Genomic DNA, 12,813 nt, shown 5'->3' on the forward strand with positions numbered 1-12,813 from the left:
AAACCCTCAATTTGTAAAAAACACAAAATCTGCAGAGCACAATAAAACGATGTGTGCCCGTATTTCCAATGAAATACATTATCTGAATGTCTTGTAATGTAAAATATGCACTGGACTTTGAAGAGAAAAGAAAAGAATGTAAAATATCTTGATTTTTGTATTGAGTACATGATAAAGTCATAATTTTGAGATATTAATTTCACCTGTTTCTTTATATTTTTTGCTGCACTTTAACAAAAATGAAACTGGAAACTACAGATGATAAATTATCTTTTATAAGGGCTTCCCTGGTGGCGCAGTGGTTGAGAGTCCGCCTGCCGATGCAGGGGACAAGGGTTCGTGCCCCGGTCCGGGAAGATCCCACATGCCGCGGAGCGGCTGGGCCCGTGAGCCATGGCCGCTGAGCCTACGTGGCCGGAGGCTGTGCTCTGCAACAGGAGAGGCCACAGCAGTGGGAGGCCCGCACACCACAAAAAAAAATACTAGGCACGAAAAATAACCAGTAATTTCAATCAGTGGCTTCATTCCAAAGAAAAAAGGCTTTGGTTCTAAAATGGATGTTACTTCTTTAAGTTAATTTAAATGTTTGTTATGTAGGTATCTATTTTTTCAAATGACTCCCCAGATTAACAGACTTTTTTTTTTTTTTTTTTTGGCTGCGTTGAGTCTTCGTTGCTGCACGCAGGCTTTCTCTAGTTGCGGCGAGTGGGGGCTACTCTTCATTGCGGCGCGCATACTTGTCATTGCAGTGGCTTCTCTTGTTGCAGAGCACAGGCTCTAGGCGCACAGGCCTCAGGAGTTGTGGCACGTGGGCTCAGTAGTTGCGCTTGCGGGCACTAGAGCGCAGGCTCAGTAGTTGTGGCGCACAGGCTTAGTTGCTTCACGGCATGTGGGATCTTCCCGTACCAGGACTCGAACCCGTGTCCCCTGCATTGGCTGGTGGATTCTTAACCACTGCGCCACCAGGGAAGTCCCTAACAAACTTTTTAGAATAACTGAACAACTACCGACACTGGCTGCAGTAAATGGTTTCTGCTACACTTCAAGCTGCAACACTGAGAATTTCACCTGCTGCTTTACTGCCCACTCACATATGTGTTCTTGTCATTTACTTTATGCTTAGATTTATACACTATACACCCTCTTCCAGATAATTTCTAAAGATGTTAAATATTTATAAACCTAATTTTTGTAGGATCCCACTGATTTATAAATGTATTCCCTACTGAAGACTTTTTTTGCTATATTGTTTGTTTCTAATCTTTGAGATCGTTTCCTACATATAAAACCAAATATTTTAGTAATTAAATTTGCAAAGCCTGTGGATGGATCCTTATCAAAGGGACATGAGGGATCCTTTATATACAATCAGATGTACCTGTTTAAAGAGTCCACTTGCTCATGTCACCACCAGCCCAGTCAAGATCTAAAACATTTCCACACTCCACAAAGTCCTCCTGTATCCTTACACTCAGTTCCTCCCCTCTCCTGGCCCCAGGAGACCAGCCAGTGGTCTGCTTTCTTCCAGCATAGATGTGTTCCTTTCCTGGAATTTCGTATAAATGGAATCAGAAAGTATTGATATGTACTCTTTGTTTGACTCAGATTCATCTGTGTGTTGCGTTTGTCAGTAGTTTGCGCCTTTTTATTGCTGAGTAGTAGTATTGTGTGGATGTGATCTGTTTATCTAGTCACTTGATGAACATTTTGGTTGCTTTCAGGTTGGGGCTGTTATAAATAAAGCTGCTGTGAATATTCATACACAGGTCTTGGGTGAACATATGTTTTCTTTGACTAAATATGTGGGGGTGGAGTTTCTGGGTCATATGCTAAGTATAAGGTAAGAAGTTGCCAATTTTGTTTTCCAAAATCTGTGTTCCATTTTACATCCCCACCAGCAATGTAAGAGAGTTCCATTTGTTTCATATCTCAAAGGCTTTTTTTAAAAGTCATAAGTTAGTCATTTATGTGAGTACTCATTAATTCATCAGTGATTTGTCTAAGTAGTTAATATGTGCTAAGCACCGTGATATAGATTGTCTTTTTACTTTTTTAATGCCCTACTAAAAAATTTAAAATCACTGTGTGGCTCCATTATATTACTGTTGGTTGGCACTGCTTTAGAACATACAAGGCTATAGATTTTTAGAAACTTTTTAGTATATTTTATTACATGCTCTTTATGACAGTTGTCTCAAATGCTGAAAAGGTTTTTCTTACTTCTGGGTTTTCAGCTTAAGTAAGAAAGCTGGAGGATTCCCAAGGATTGGAGTTGCCTGAAGTGTTCCTCTAGATACGTGAGGTTTCACTGTACTGTTCAGAGAAACAGGTCATGATCTTGTGGAATTCATTTTCTCAAAGTGGGAGAAGTTAAAAGTAATAGAGGGGCTTCCCTGGTGGCGCAGTGGTTTAAGAATCCACCTGCCAATGCAGAGGACACAGGTTCGAGCCCTGGTCCTGGAAGATCCCACATGCCGCGGAGCAACTAAGCCCGTGTGCCACAGCTACTAAGCTGGCACTCTAGAGCCCGTGAGCCACAACTACTGAAGCCCGGCGCCTAGAGCCCGTGCTCTGCAACAAGAGAAGCCACTGCAACAAGAAGCCCGCGCACCGCAACAAAGAGTAGCCCCCGCTCGCTGCAACTAGAGAAAGCCTGCGCACAGCAACGAAGACCCAACACAGCCAAAAATAAATAAATAAATAATTTTTTTTAATAAAACATAAAATAACAGCATAGAGGAGAAAAAACTATGCTTACATTAATTACTTAAATAATTATTTCATTTCCATGGTCATGGTGTTAGGAAACCTAAGTTTGTAGCATCTTCTATTTGAAAGTTTTTTGTTTTTGTTTTTGCGGTACGCAGGCCTCTCACTGTTGTGGCCTCTCCCATTGCGGAGCACAGGCTCCGGACGCACAGGCTCAGCGGCCATGGCTCACGGACCCAGCTGCTCCGCGGCATGTGGGATCTTCTTGGACCGGGGCACGAACCCGTGTCCCCTGCATCGGCAGGCGGACTCTCAACCACTGCGCCACCAGGGAAGCCCTGAAAGTTTATTGAAAGCACCAAGCAGTTCTTTTCAGATCAGAAAAGCATATTTAAAAGGCAGGGTTTTGTGGGTTTGTTCTTTTTTTCAGCTTATCTGAATGTTTCCCCTGTGCATTTTATTTGTTACTAGAAAAGTAATGAGAGTTACTTTAATACCCAAAACATAGATATAACAAAGTGATTTGAACAGCAAATGCAAAAGTAATGAAGAAATGTATTAATATAAAGTCTTGTAAAGATGTCCTAAAATATAAATTGCCTTAGTTTATTACTTTTGTGTTTTGTGGTACATTCCTGTCTTATTAATATCCAGATCTACAAACTGTGTTGGTAAGTGTATTGCTTACTTCTTTCTCCCAAGAACAAGTAAAATAGCAACTAAGTGTATAAGCCATTCTCTGTCAGATAATAACAAACAATACCAGCAATGATCAAAGCCAGTAATAGTAAATCCATTTAATTTTTACCTTGATAGATAGTACATCTGCTTATTGGGATAAGTGCCAGGGTTTTAGTGCAACTTCTTTAAACAATAAATAGACAGACTGACAAGTCTGTTTACTAGTATAAATATCTCCTTGGGTGGTCCTCTGGTTTCACATTGTTTCCATACTGGTAGGAAGGACTGCTCTTAATGCAGTCAGGTTATAATTTTATCATGCTAAATACACCTGCTAGAGGAGTTATTAAATATAATGGCCTTCAGTAGAATTTATCCTTCTTGATTTTGGAACAGTGTTCTTATTCCAGAATTTAATAGTATGATCCATCCTGAAAGCAAAAATAAGTTAAATTGACCCTATGTACTTTTCTTCATTTTCAGCCTGAAATTGAAAATATGGATCAATATAAAGTTAGCCAATTTGTTGGTAGTTTTTTAGACATATTCAGAATTTGTATTTGAACGTGTCTTCCTGCTTCTTTTACCACTTATGTATAAAAGCTTTACCTTTTTTTGTTTCTCTAAGAAAGCACCCCTGTTTCTGCCAGACTTTGCTCTTACCTCCACCTAGAATGCCCTTTCCCCCATCTGAAATTCTCTTATTTATTTGTTCACTTGTTTGTTACCTCTGGCCCATTAGAATGTAAGTTAACAACAGCAAGGATGTTATCTTTCCGTAACCACTATATCCCAGCACTTAGAATGGTTGCAGGAGAGGCACTTAGTCCGTTGCTATAATGAATCAGCATCATGCACAATCCATCTTAGAAAGTATCTTGGTAGACCAGAGAGACCTTTTGGCCTAAGAGGATACCTGGATACAAAATAGTTTCTAATGGGGCTATTATAGAACTAAATATACAGCACAGTAATTTCAACATGCACCAGAACCTGGGTAACACTCTCCCTGAGTCCAGACCAAAATGTTCTAGATACCTCTCTGACAGGACAAGCTTTATGTGGCACTAAACCCACATGGGTAGACTTTAGGACAGACCCTTGTTCTAAATTACACAAAATTGGAATAAGCCAGTACTGTAATAAGCCTCCTAAAAAATTCGTTTTTCAGTGAACTAATCCTATTTGCTTTTTTGTTTTGTTTTTAACTATTTATCATAACTATGTGAAGATTATTATAACATTATTAAGTGTCTTATAATAAAAAAGATGTTTTGAATTTTCTATAAAAATTTATCATTTTATGACTAACATCTATTGTTTTTTTAATTATATGATAAATTTTGACTAATTTTCAGTACTTGATCTAGCAAAAACAAACAACAAAAGGAGATCCATATTACCAGTATGAGCAATGAAAAGAGAGAAATCACCAGAGATCCTAGAGGTATCAGAAGGATAAAAATGGAATATTGTGAACAACTGATTCATATGTGACTATTAACCTGATAACTCAGATGACTGGACAAGTGCCTTAAAAAAGCAAAACTCGGGGGGCTTCCCTGGTGGCGCAGTGGTTGCGAGTCCGCCTGCCGATGCAGGGGACGCGGGTTCGTGCCCCGGCCCGTTGAGCACTTACTATGTGCCAGGCACTTTTCTGTATTGCCATATATTAATTCACTTGATCATCACAAGACTTCTATGAAGACAGTTATGTCAACTCAATTTTCACTGGTGAGGAAATTGAGGTGCAGTAAAGCTGAGTAACTTGACCAAGGTACCCAGCTGGTATATGCAGAGCTAGGATTAAAACCTAAGTTGTCTGGCTCCAGAGATTGTCAACTTTGGGAGTATTCCTTTCTGCTCCTCACCTGGCATTTCCAACTTCTACAGAAAAGGTCACTGTCCACCTCAAAAGGCGACAGATTCTTCAAACATGAGAATGGTATTCAGATTCTGAATGACCAAAAAAAAAAAAAAAAAAGCAAAACTTACCAAAACAAGAGGTGGGATAGAAATCTAAATAGTCCTGTATCAAAATATTGAGTTTGTTATCAAAAACTTTCCCACAAAGAAATGTCCAGGCTCAGATGGTTTCACTGGTGAAATCTGTCAAACTGTGCCCAGTTTGCACAGTTTCTTTCAGAAAATACAAGAAAAAGGAACATTTCCCTCATGTTATGAGACCAACATATCCCTGATAACTAAAACTTGGCAAAAACCTAACAGGAGAAGTAAATTATAGACCAACTTTCCTCATGAACAGAGGTATGAAAATACTTAACCAGATAGAACAAAACACATCAAGCACCATATAAAATAATACATCACAACCAAGTGAGATTTATCCAAGGAATACAAAATTCATTTCATGGTTGAAAATCAGTCAGTGCAGTCCATCATATTAACAGAATAAAGGAGAAACCAACATGATCATATCAGAACATGCAGACAGAGCATCTAACAAAATAAACATTTTTGTGTAAAACTCAGAGTAGGAATAGGAGAGAACTTATTCAAACTGCTAAAGGGCATTTACAAAAAAATTTTTTACTGTCATGCTACAACACAGAATACTGAATGCTTTCCCCTTAATCAGGAGCAAGGCAAAGGATGTCTTTTCTTACCTCTGCTGTTTAACAGTTTACTGGAGATTCTAAAGATAACAGCAGTACAGGAAAAGAAAATAGAGAGATAAAAATATTAGAAAGGAAGAAATATATTTGACTTTATTCACAGATAATATGACTAAGGAACCAACAACAAAATCAAAGCATAGAAGATCAGTATGGAAAAATCGATTGTATTTCCATATAATTAGTAGCAAACATTTGGAAAATGAAATTAAGATCAGTTCTTTTTGCATGGTATAAAATAAGTAGAAATAAATTTAACAAAAAACATACACCAAAAACTTCAGACATCGCTGGTAGAAATTCAAGGAGGCCTCAGTAAATGGAGGAATATACCATGTTAATGGATTAGAAGATTTAGTTCTTCCCAAATTGGTCTAGAGATTAAACTTTGCCAAGCAAAATCCCAGCAGTCTTTTTTTATAGAAATTGACAAGCCGATTTTAAACTGTTTGTTAGTTTATTTTTGGCTGCATTGGGTAGTTGAGGCGAGGGGGGGCTACTCTTCGTTGCAGTGCGCGGGCTTCTTGCAGTGGCTTCTGTTTTGCAGGGCACGGGCTCTAGGCGTGCAGGCTTCAGTAGTTGTGGCATATGGGCTTAGCTGCTCCACAACATGTGGGATCTTCCCAGACCAGGGCTCGAACTCGTGTCTCCTGCATTGGCAGGCAGATTCTTAACCACTGCACCACCAGGGAAGTCCCTAAAGTGTATATTTAAAAGCAGAGGACCTGGGACTTGCCTGGTGGTGCAATGTTAAGAATCCGCCTGCCAATACAGGGGACAAGGGTTCGAGCCCAGGTCCGGAAAGATCCCACATGCTACGGAGCAACTAAGCCCGTGCGGCGCAACTACTGAGCCTGCGCTCTAGAGCCCACAAGCCACAACTACTGAGCCCGCGTGCCACAACTGCTGCAGCCCACGTGCCTAGAGCATGTGCTCCGCAACAAAGAGAAGCCCCTGCAAGGAGAAGCCTGCGCACTGCAACTAAGAGTAGCCCCGCTCGCCACAACTAGAGAAAGCCTGCGTGCAGCAAGGAAGACCCAACGCAGCCAAATAAATAAATTTTTTTTTTTAAAAAGAAAGAAAAAAGCAGAGGACCTGGGAATTCCCTGGCGGTCCAGTGGTTAGGACTCTGCACTTCCACTGCAGAGAGCCTAAGACCCCTGGTTGGGGAACTGAGATCCAGCAAGCCACGAGGCATGGCTCAAATAAATAAATAAATAAAAGCAAAGGACCTAAAATACTCAAATCAATCTTGAGAAACAAGAACAAATCTGGTTAACTCTCACACTACCTGACTTTAAGACACTACAAAGCTGTAGTAACAGTGACACTGTGATATTGCCCACAGGATGGACAAGTAGATAGTGGAGGATAGTAAAGAGTCCACGCTTACATGGTCACTTAATTTTCAATAAGGCACCAAATCAGTCAATGGGAAAAGTCTTTTCAATAAATGACACTAGAACAAACGGATAGGATATATATATGAAAAAGATTAGTCATAACCTCTGCCTCACACCACATACAAAAATGTATTTGAAAAAAAATGTATTTGAGATGTATTATATATCTAAACATAAAAACTAAAACACCTAAGCTTCTGGGAAAAAATATAAGAGAATATCTTCAGAGTCTAGGGTAGGCAGAGTTGCTTAGGGCACTAAAAGCAGTAACCATAAAAGAAAAAACTGATAAAGTAGTCATCATCAAAATTAATAACTTCTGTATATTAAGAAAATGAATAGGCAAATTGTAGGATAAGAGAAAATATTTTCCAAACATATCTAACAAAAGACTTGTATCCAGAATATATAACAAATGCTTACAACTTAATAGTTTTAAAATTTTTCTTTAAGTAAGCAAAAGACTACAGCAGAGACTTCACGAGAGAAAATGTACAAATGGGAGATAGCACTTGGAAAAGTGCTCCACGTGAGCTCTCAGGGAATCACAAGTTAAAACCACAGTGAAGCAGTAACAGTGCTTCCAACAGAATGGCTGAAGCTAAGAAGACTGATCTCACCAGATGGTGAGGATGCAGAGGAGCGAGAATTCACTGTGGAAGAGGGTTAGGCGCTTTCTTGTAAAGTTGCACAGACCTAACTGTTCCCCTCCTGGGTATTTATTCAAGAGAAATATTAAAACATGTCAAAAGCAAAGAGTTGCACAGGGAAGTTGATGGCAGAGCTGTGCTGTACAACATAGTGGGTGTAGTTAGCAATATGGTGCCCTGCACTTGAAACTCCGTTAAGAGGCTGTCTCATGCTAAGTGTTCTTACCACCAAAAAAAACCCAGACAAACAAAAACAGAGGTGATTGATATGTTTATTACCTCGATTGTTGTGATGTATCATGGGTGTGTGCCTAGGTACAAATTCATCAAAACGTATACATTATTGTGTGCAATGTTCTGTATATTAAGTATACCTCAGTAAAGCTGGGAAAACAGAAAGTTTATGGCAGCTTGATTCACAGTAGTCAAAAACTGGAGACAGCAATGCAAACATCTATCAGTGAGTGAATGGATAAATATTGGTGTATTTATACAAATGGGATACAACTCAGCAATAAATGAGAGCAAACTACTGATATGCAAACAACATGGATAAATCGAAAAATCATTATACTGAGTGAAAAGAGACGCAAAGCAACACGTACTACTTGATACCATTTATTTGAATTTGTAAACTAAGTGAGACTAATTTGATTCTGCCTCTGTGGGGATGCAGCTAGAATGCATTGCCTGGGAATAGACACAGAAGCTTTCTGAGGAATGGAAATGTTCTGCTCTGTGACAGAGGATTGGTTACTCAGGTTAAAACTGTATGGCTGGGCTTCCCTGGTGGCGCAGTGGTTGAGAGTCCACCTGCGGGTGCAGGGGACACGGGTTCGTGCCCCGGTCTAGGAAGGTCCCACATGCCGCGGAGCGGCTGGGCCCGTGAGCCATGGCCGCTGGGCCTGCGCGTCCGGAGCCTGTGCTCCGCAACGGGAGAGGCCACAGCAGTGAGAGGTCCGCGTACCGCAAAAAAAAAAAAACTGTATGGCTAAGATGTGTACGTTTCAGTGTATAAAAATTTTTCCAGAAGAGATATAAATAATAATAATTGAGAAGGGAACCGGGAGTAGGTAGTTGAAGTATAGCTGGACCGAGAATGGCAGGATACTGTGAACTGTGGGAGCTGAATAGTGTATATATGGTGGGTTATTATAGGAGTCTCTTTGCTGTGTCTGAAATTTCCATATTAAAAATTTTAAGAGGAGGTGTGGAAAGCAAAGCAAGAAATGTTTGGGTATTGAACTTGGCAGTATGTTGATGGTCAATTTAAAAATAAAGGATAAAACAAATGAAAGCTTTTCAACTTTATTCCCTAAAATAAGTGGGGGTGGGAGAATGTTGAAAAGTTTGAGGGCTTGAGAGAACTAGAGATAAACCATATGCCTAAAACAAATAAAACAGAAGCAACTACTTTATTAATTTGGAATTTAGTGGCAGCAGTTTTCAAACTATTAAGAAAGAAGTAGCCTAGAAAAAATGGGTGAAGGTTTGTCTCCTAATTGATTTGAATCCATAGTTTGAGATTTTGTCTACATTTAATTTTTTTTTAAACTTTTTTTAAATTTGCTTTCCATGTGAGGATTGGTACAAATGACTCTGAAAGGTAGGTAGGTTTTTTAATATACTCAGTCTGAAGGTACTGTTTTTTTGTTCTTTGGGGTTTTTTTTGAAGGTACTATTGACAGTTTATAATTAGTAGAAATGTAGGCCTTTAAATTATTTTAATGCTTTGTTAATGCATAAGGAGAAAAGGGAAGAGCATTTATATGATACGAATGGCTTTTTAAGAGCTAGGTACTTGAGATGTGGCTGTAAAGCACCAGAGATAGAAAAAGAAGAGAAGAGATAGAGAAAAAAAAGAAGGGAATAAAAATTCTCTTGAAGAATGAGGGTACTCATGAAGTTTTTACACAGTGATGCCTTTAGAATATATATATGTGTGTGTGTGTATATATATTTTATATAGATAGATAGATAGATACACACATAAAGCAAGCCAGCTTTCTTAGGAGAACAAATGATCCAAATCATAATAATGTTAATACTTGCATATCTGTTTTCTCCTTTGATTCTTATATGATCTAAGGGGTAAAAACTAATATTAGGAGTTACAATGCAAAAATAATTTAATATTTAACAAATAACTAATAAACATTTTATAATAAAAACTTAGCATCTGTTTTTTAGGTTGTTTTTTAAAATCCAGTAGACATGCATCTAAATTCATGTTTGCATTCTTTCTAGCTGCAGAAGATCATAAGTAAACAGGATGACTTGAAGACAAGAATAACTAATGAAACAGAATGCCAGGTATGTGCAAATAAACTAAGTATTTCCAAGCAGATGTTATTTACAATAGCTTCTCTATTCTGTTTGCTCAAATAAGTATTCCCAAACAGTTGGGGAAATTAACAGTAACTTAATTTTTCTAAATATTTCAAATAGGTTTTCTACATTCACATGATCCAGACCTCAAAAGACCCACTAGAGGATGTATGCAGGGCAGAACTTACCTCCCCATGACCCAGCTCCTGGGTATTCTTCCAGAGATATTTCATGTGTATATAAGCATGTATGTAAATAAGCAACCAAACATTTCCATGTGTTCTTTTTACCATTTTTATACAAGCAGTAGCATACTATATACACTGTTCCATATCCTCCCATTTTTTCTTACCATATCCGAATATCTCATTCTTTTTAATGGCTCCGTAGTACTTTGCTGTATGGATGGATGTACCAGTTGATGTAACCATTCCCCATTTGAAAGATATTTAACATGTATCCAGTCTTTTGATATTGCAAATAATGCACTTAATAATCCTGTAATCATATCACTTTATATATATGTGAATATATCCAAGGGGTAACTTCCCAGAAATTCACTTGCTGGGTCAAAAGGTATGAACATTTCTAAGGTTGTTGATAAACTTTGATGAATATTGGCACATATCTTCTGTACAAAATGAACCAACTTTCATTCCCACCAGCAGTGTATATCCTTAAATTTTCCATTGATAATCTTTTAATCAGTTGTAATTCCACAATTTGCTTTCTGTGAGCTTTTCTTAAATTTCCAAATCATTTCATCTTTTAGAGCATGTGTGCTTCAAATTTTGCAAATTATTAAAATCACAATTTTTTTATATTTCATTCCCTTTGAGCAGCCCTATGCTGGACTTGTTTCACATGTATCCGGGTCCTCTAATGGTGCCCCGCCTCCCAGGTGTGCACCTCCTCCGTGTCCTCAGCTCCCTGCGTGTCCTGCCACACCACCTGCCCCTCCTTAGGGTAATTGTTTAATCGTCTGTGTCTTCTGGAGCGTGCGCATCCTCATTCTTTCTGAGGTCGTGTGAGGTTAGGGAGCAGGCCACGCGACCACCCTTACCTCTGATGCCAGCTGGAGGCTCAGGGGGCCCCCAGTATCACCTTGGGTCTGATAATTCATTGGAAGGACTCATAGTACTCCCCAAAAGTTGTTAGGTCCGTGGCTACAGTTTATTACAGTGAGAGGGTGCAGGTTAAAATCAGCCAAGGGTAGAGACTCGTAGGCAGAATCCAGAGGTTCTGGTCGTCCTCTCCCAGGGGAGTGTGGAAAGCACTGACTTTCCCAGCAGTGACTGTGACAGCACACACGGAGTAGTGCCAGCCAGGGCTTTGGTGTCCAGAGACTGTTGAGGTCAGCCATGGAAACGTGGTTGGCTGTCCTCGTGGCTGACCTCAGACTCTAGCCCTTCTGGAGGTCAAGCTGATACCCTATGGCCCAAAGCCTCCACCCCAAATCTCATTGTTGGACTACCAGTTGTGGCCCAAGGCCCCCGGGTAAACAAAGGCACCTTCTCTTAGGGACCACCTCTTAGCAGCCCAGGGCAAAGGCCAGACATCTGGGTAAGGTTAATTCCTTACTATACAAGTTGTATCTACATAGCCTGGTAGAGCACCAGGCATAACCTATATACTCCGTAAATATTTTTTAATGAATGAACAAATACCTAATCTTACGGATAAAACACTTTTTTTAACTTATTTTTTAATAGATTTATTTTATTTATTTATTTTTGGCTGCGCTGGGTCTTCGTTGCTGCGCAGGCTTTCTCTAGTTGCGGCGAGCAGGGGCTACTCTTCATTGCCGTGCGCGGGCTTCTCATTGCGGTGGCTTCTCTTGTTGCAGAGCACAGCCTCTAGGCGTGCGGGCTTCAGTAATTGTGGCATGTGGGCTCAGTAGTTGTGGCTCACGGGCTCTAGAGGGCAGGCTCAGCAGTTGTGGGCACAGGCTTACTTGCTCCGCAGCATGTGGGATCTTGCTGGACCAGGGCTCGAACCCGTGTCCCCTGCATTGGCAGGTGGATTCTTAACCACTGAGCCACCAGGGAAGCCCCAGATATAGCACTTTTAACTATTGACCTGTTCTTGGTCATTAAGACTGTTTCCAAATCTTTGCTGTACGATGCAGTAAATAGCTACATGTGTAAATTTAAGACAGAGATCTAAGAGTCAGGTTGTCAGGTGAAGGCATGACTACTTGTAAGGCTTTGACCCATATTGTCAGGCTGCCTTCCACAAAGGTTGTAACAGTTTACGGGCCTGCCGGCAGTCTCTCCAGGGTTGGTATCTTTTTTGTTTTGTTTCTTAATCTGTGTCAGTATGACCCGGGAAAATGTATCGCAGATTGTTTTTTTAAGATAGTTACGTACAGGGCTTCCCCGGTGGCGCAGGGGTTGAGAGTCCGCC

The 12,813-nt window shown here is 39.9% G+C and overlaps 1 protein-coding gene across 1 annotated transcript in view; it reads left to right on the top strand.

Annotated features, from left to right (window-relative positions):
* The window catches only part of MICU2 (mitochondrial calcium uptake 2), an 88,426-nt gene that overhangs the window by 61,496 nt on the left and 14,117 nt on the right, over nt 1-12,813 (top strand). Inside the window, exon 7 of the mRNA XM_007464501.1 lies at nt 10,327-10,392. Coding sequence (XP_007464563.1) covers nt 10,327-10,392 — 66 coding nt within the window. The remainder of the gene's footprint in view (nt 1-10,326; nt 10,393-12,813) is intronic.

This window comes from Lipotes vexillifer, unplaced genomic scaffold (genome assembly GCF_000442215.2).
Source record: "Lipotes vexillifer unplaced genomic scaffold, Lipotes_vexillifer_v1.1 scaffold2116, whole genome shotgun sequence".
NCBI classification, from domain to species: domain Eukaryota; kingdom Metazoa; phylum Chordata; class Mammalia; order Artiodactyla; family Lipotidae; genus Lipotes; species Lipotes vexillifer.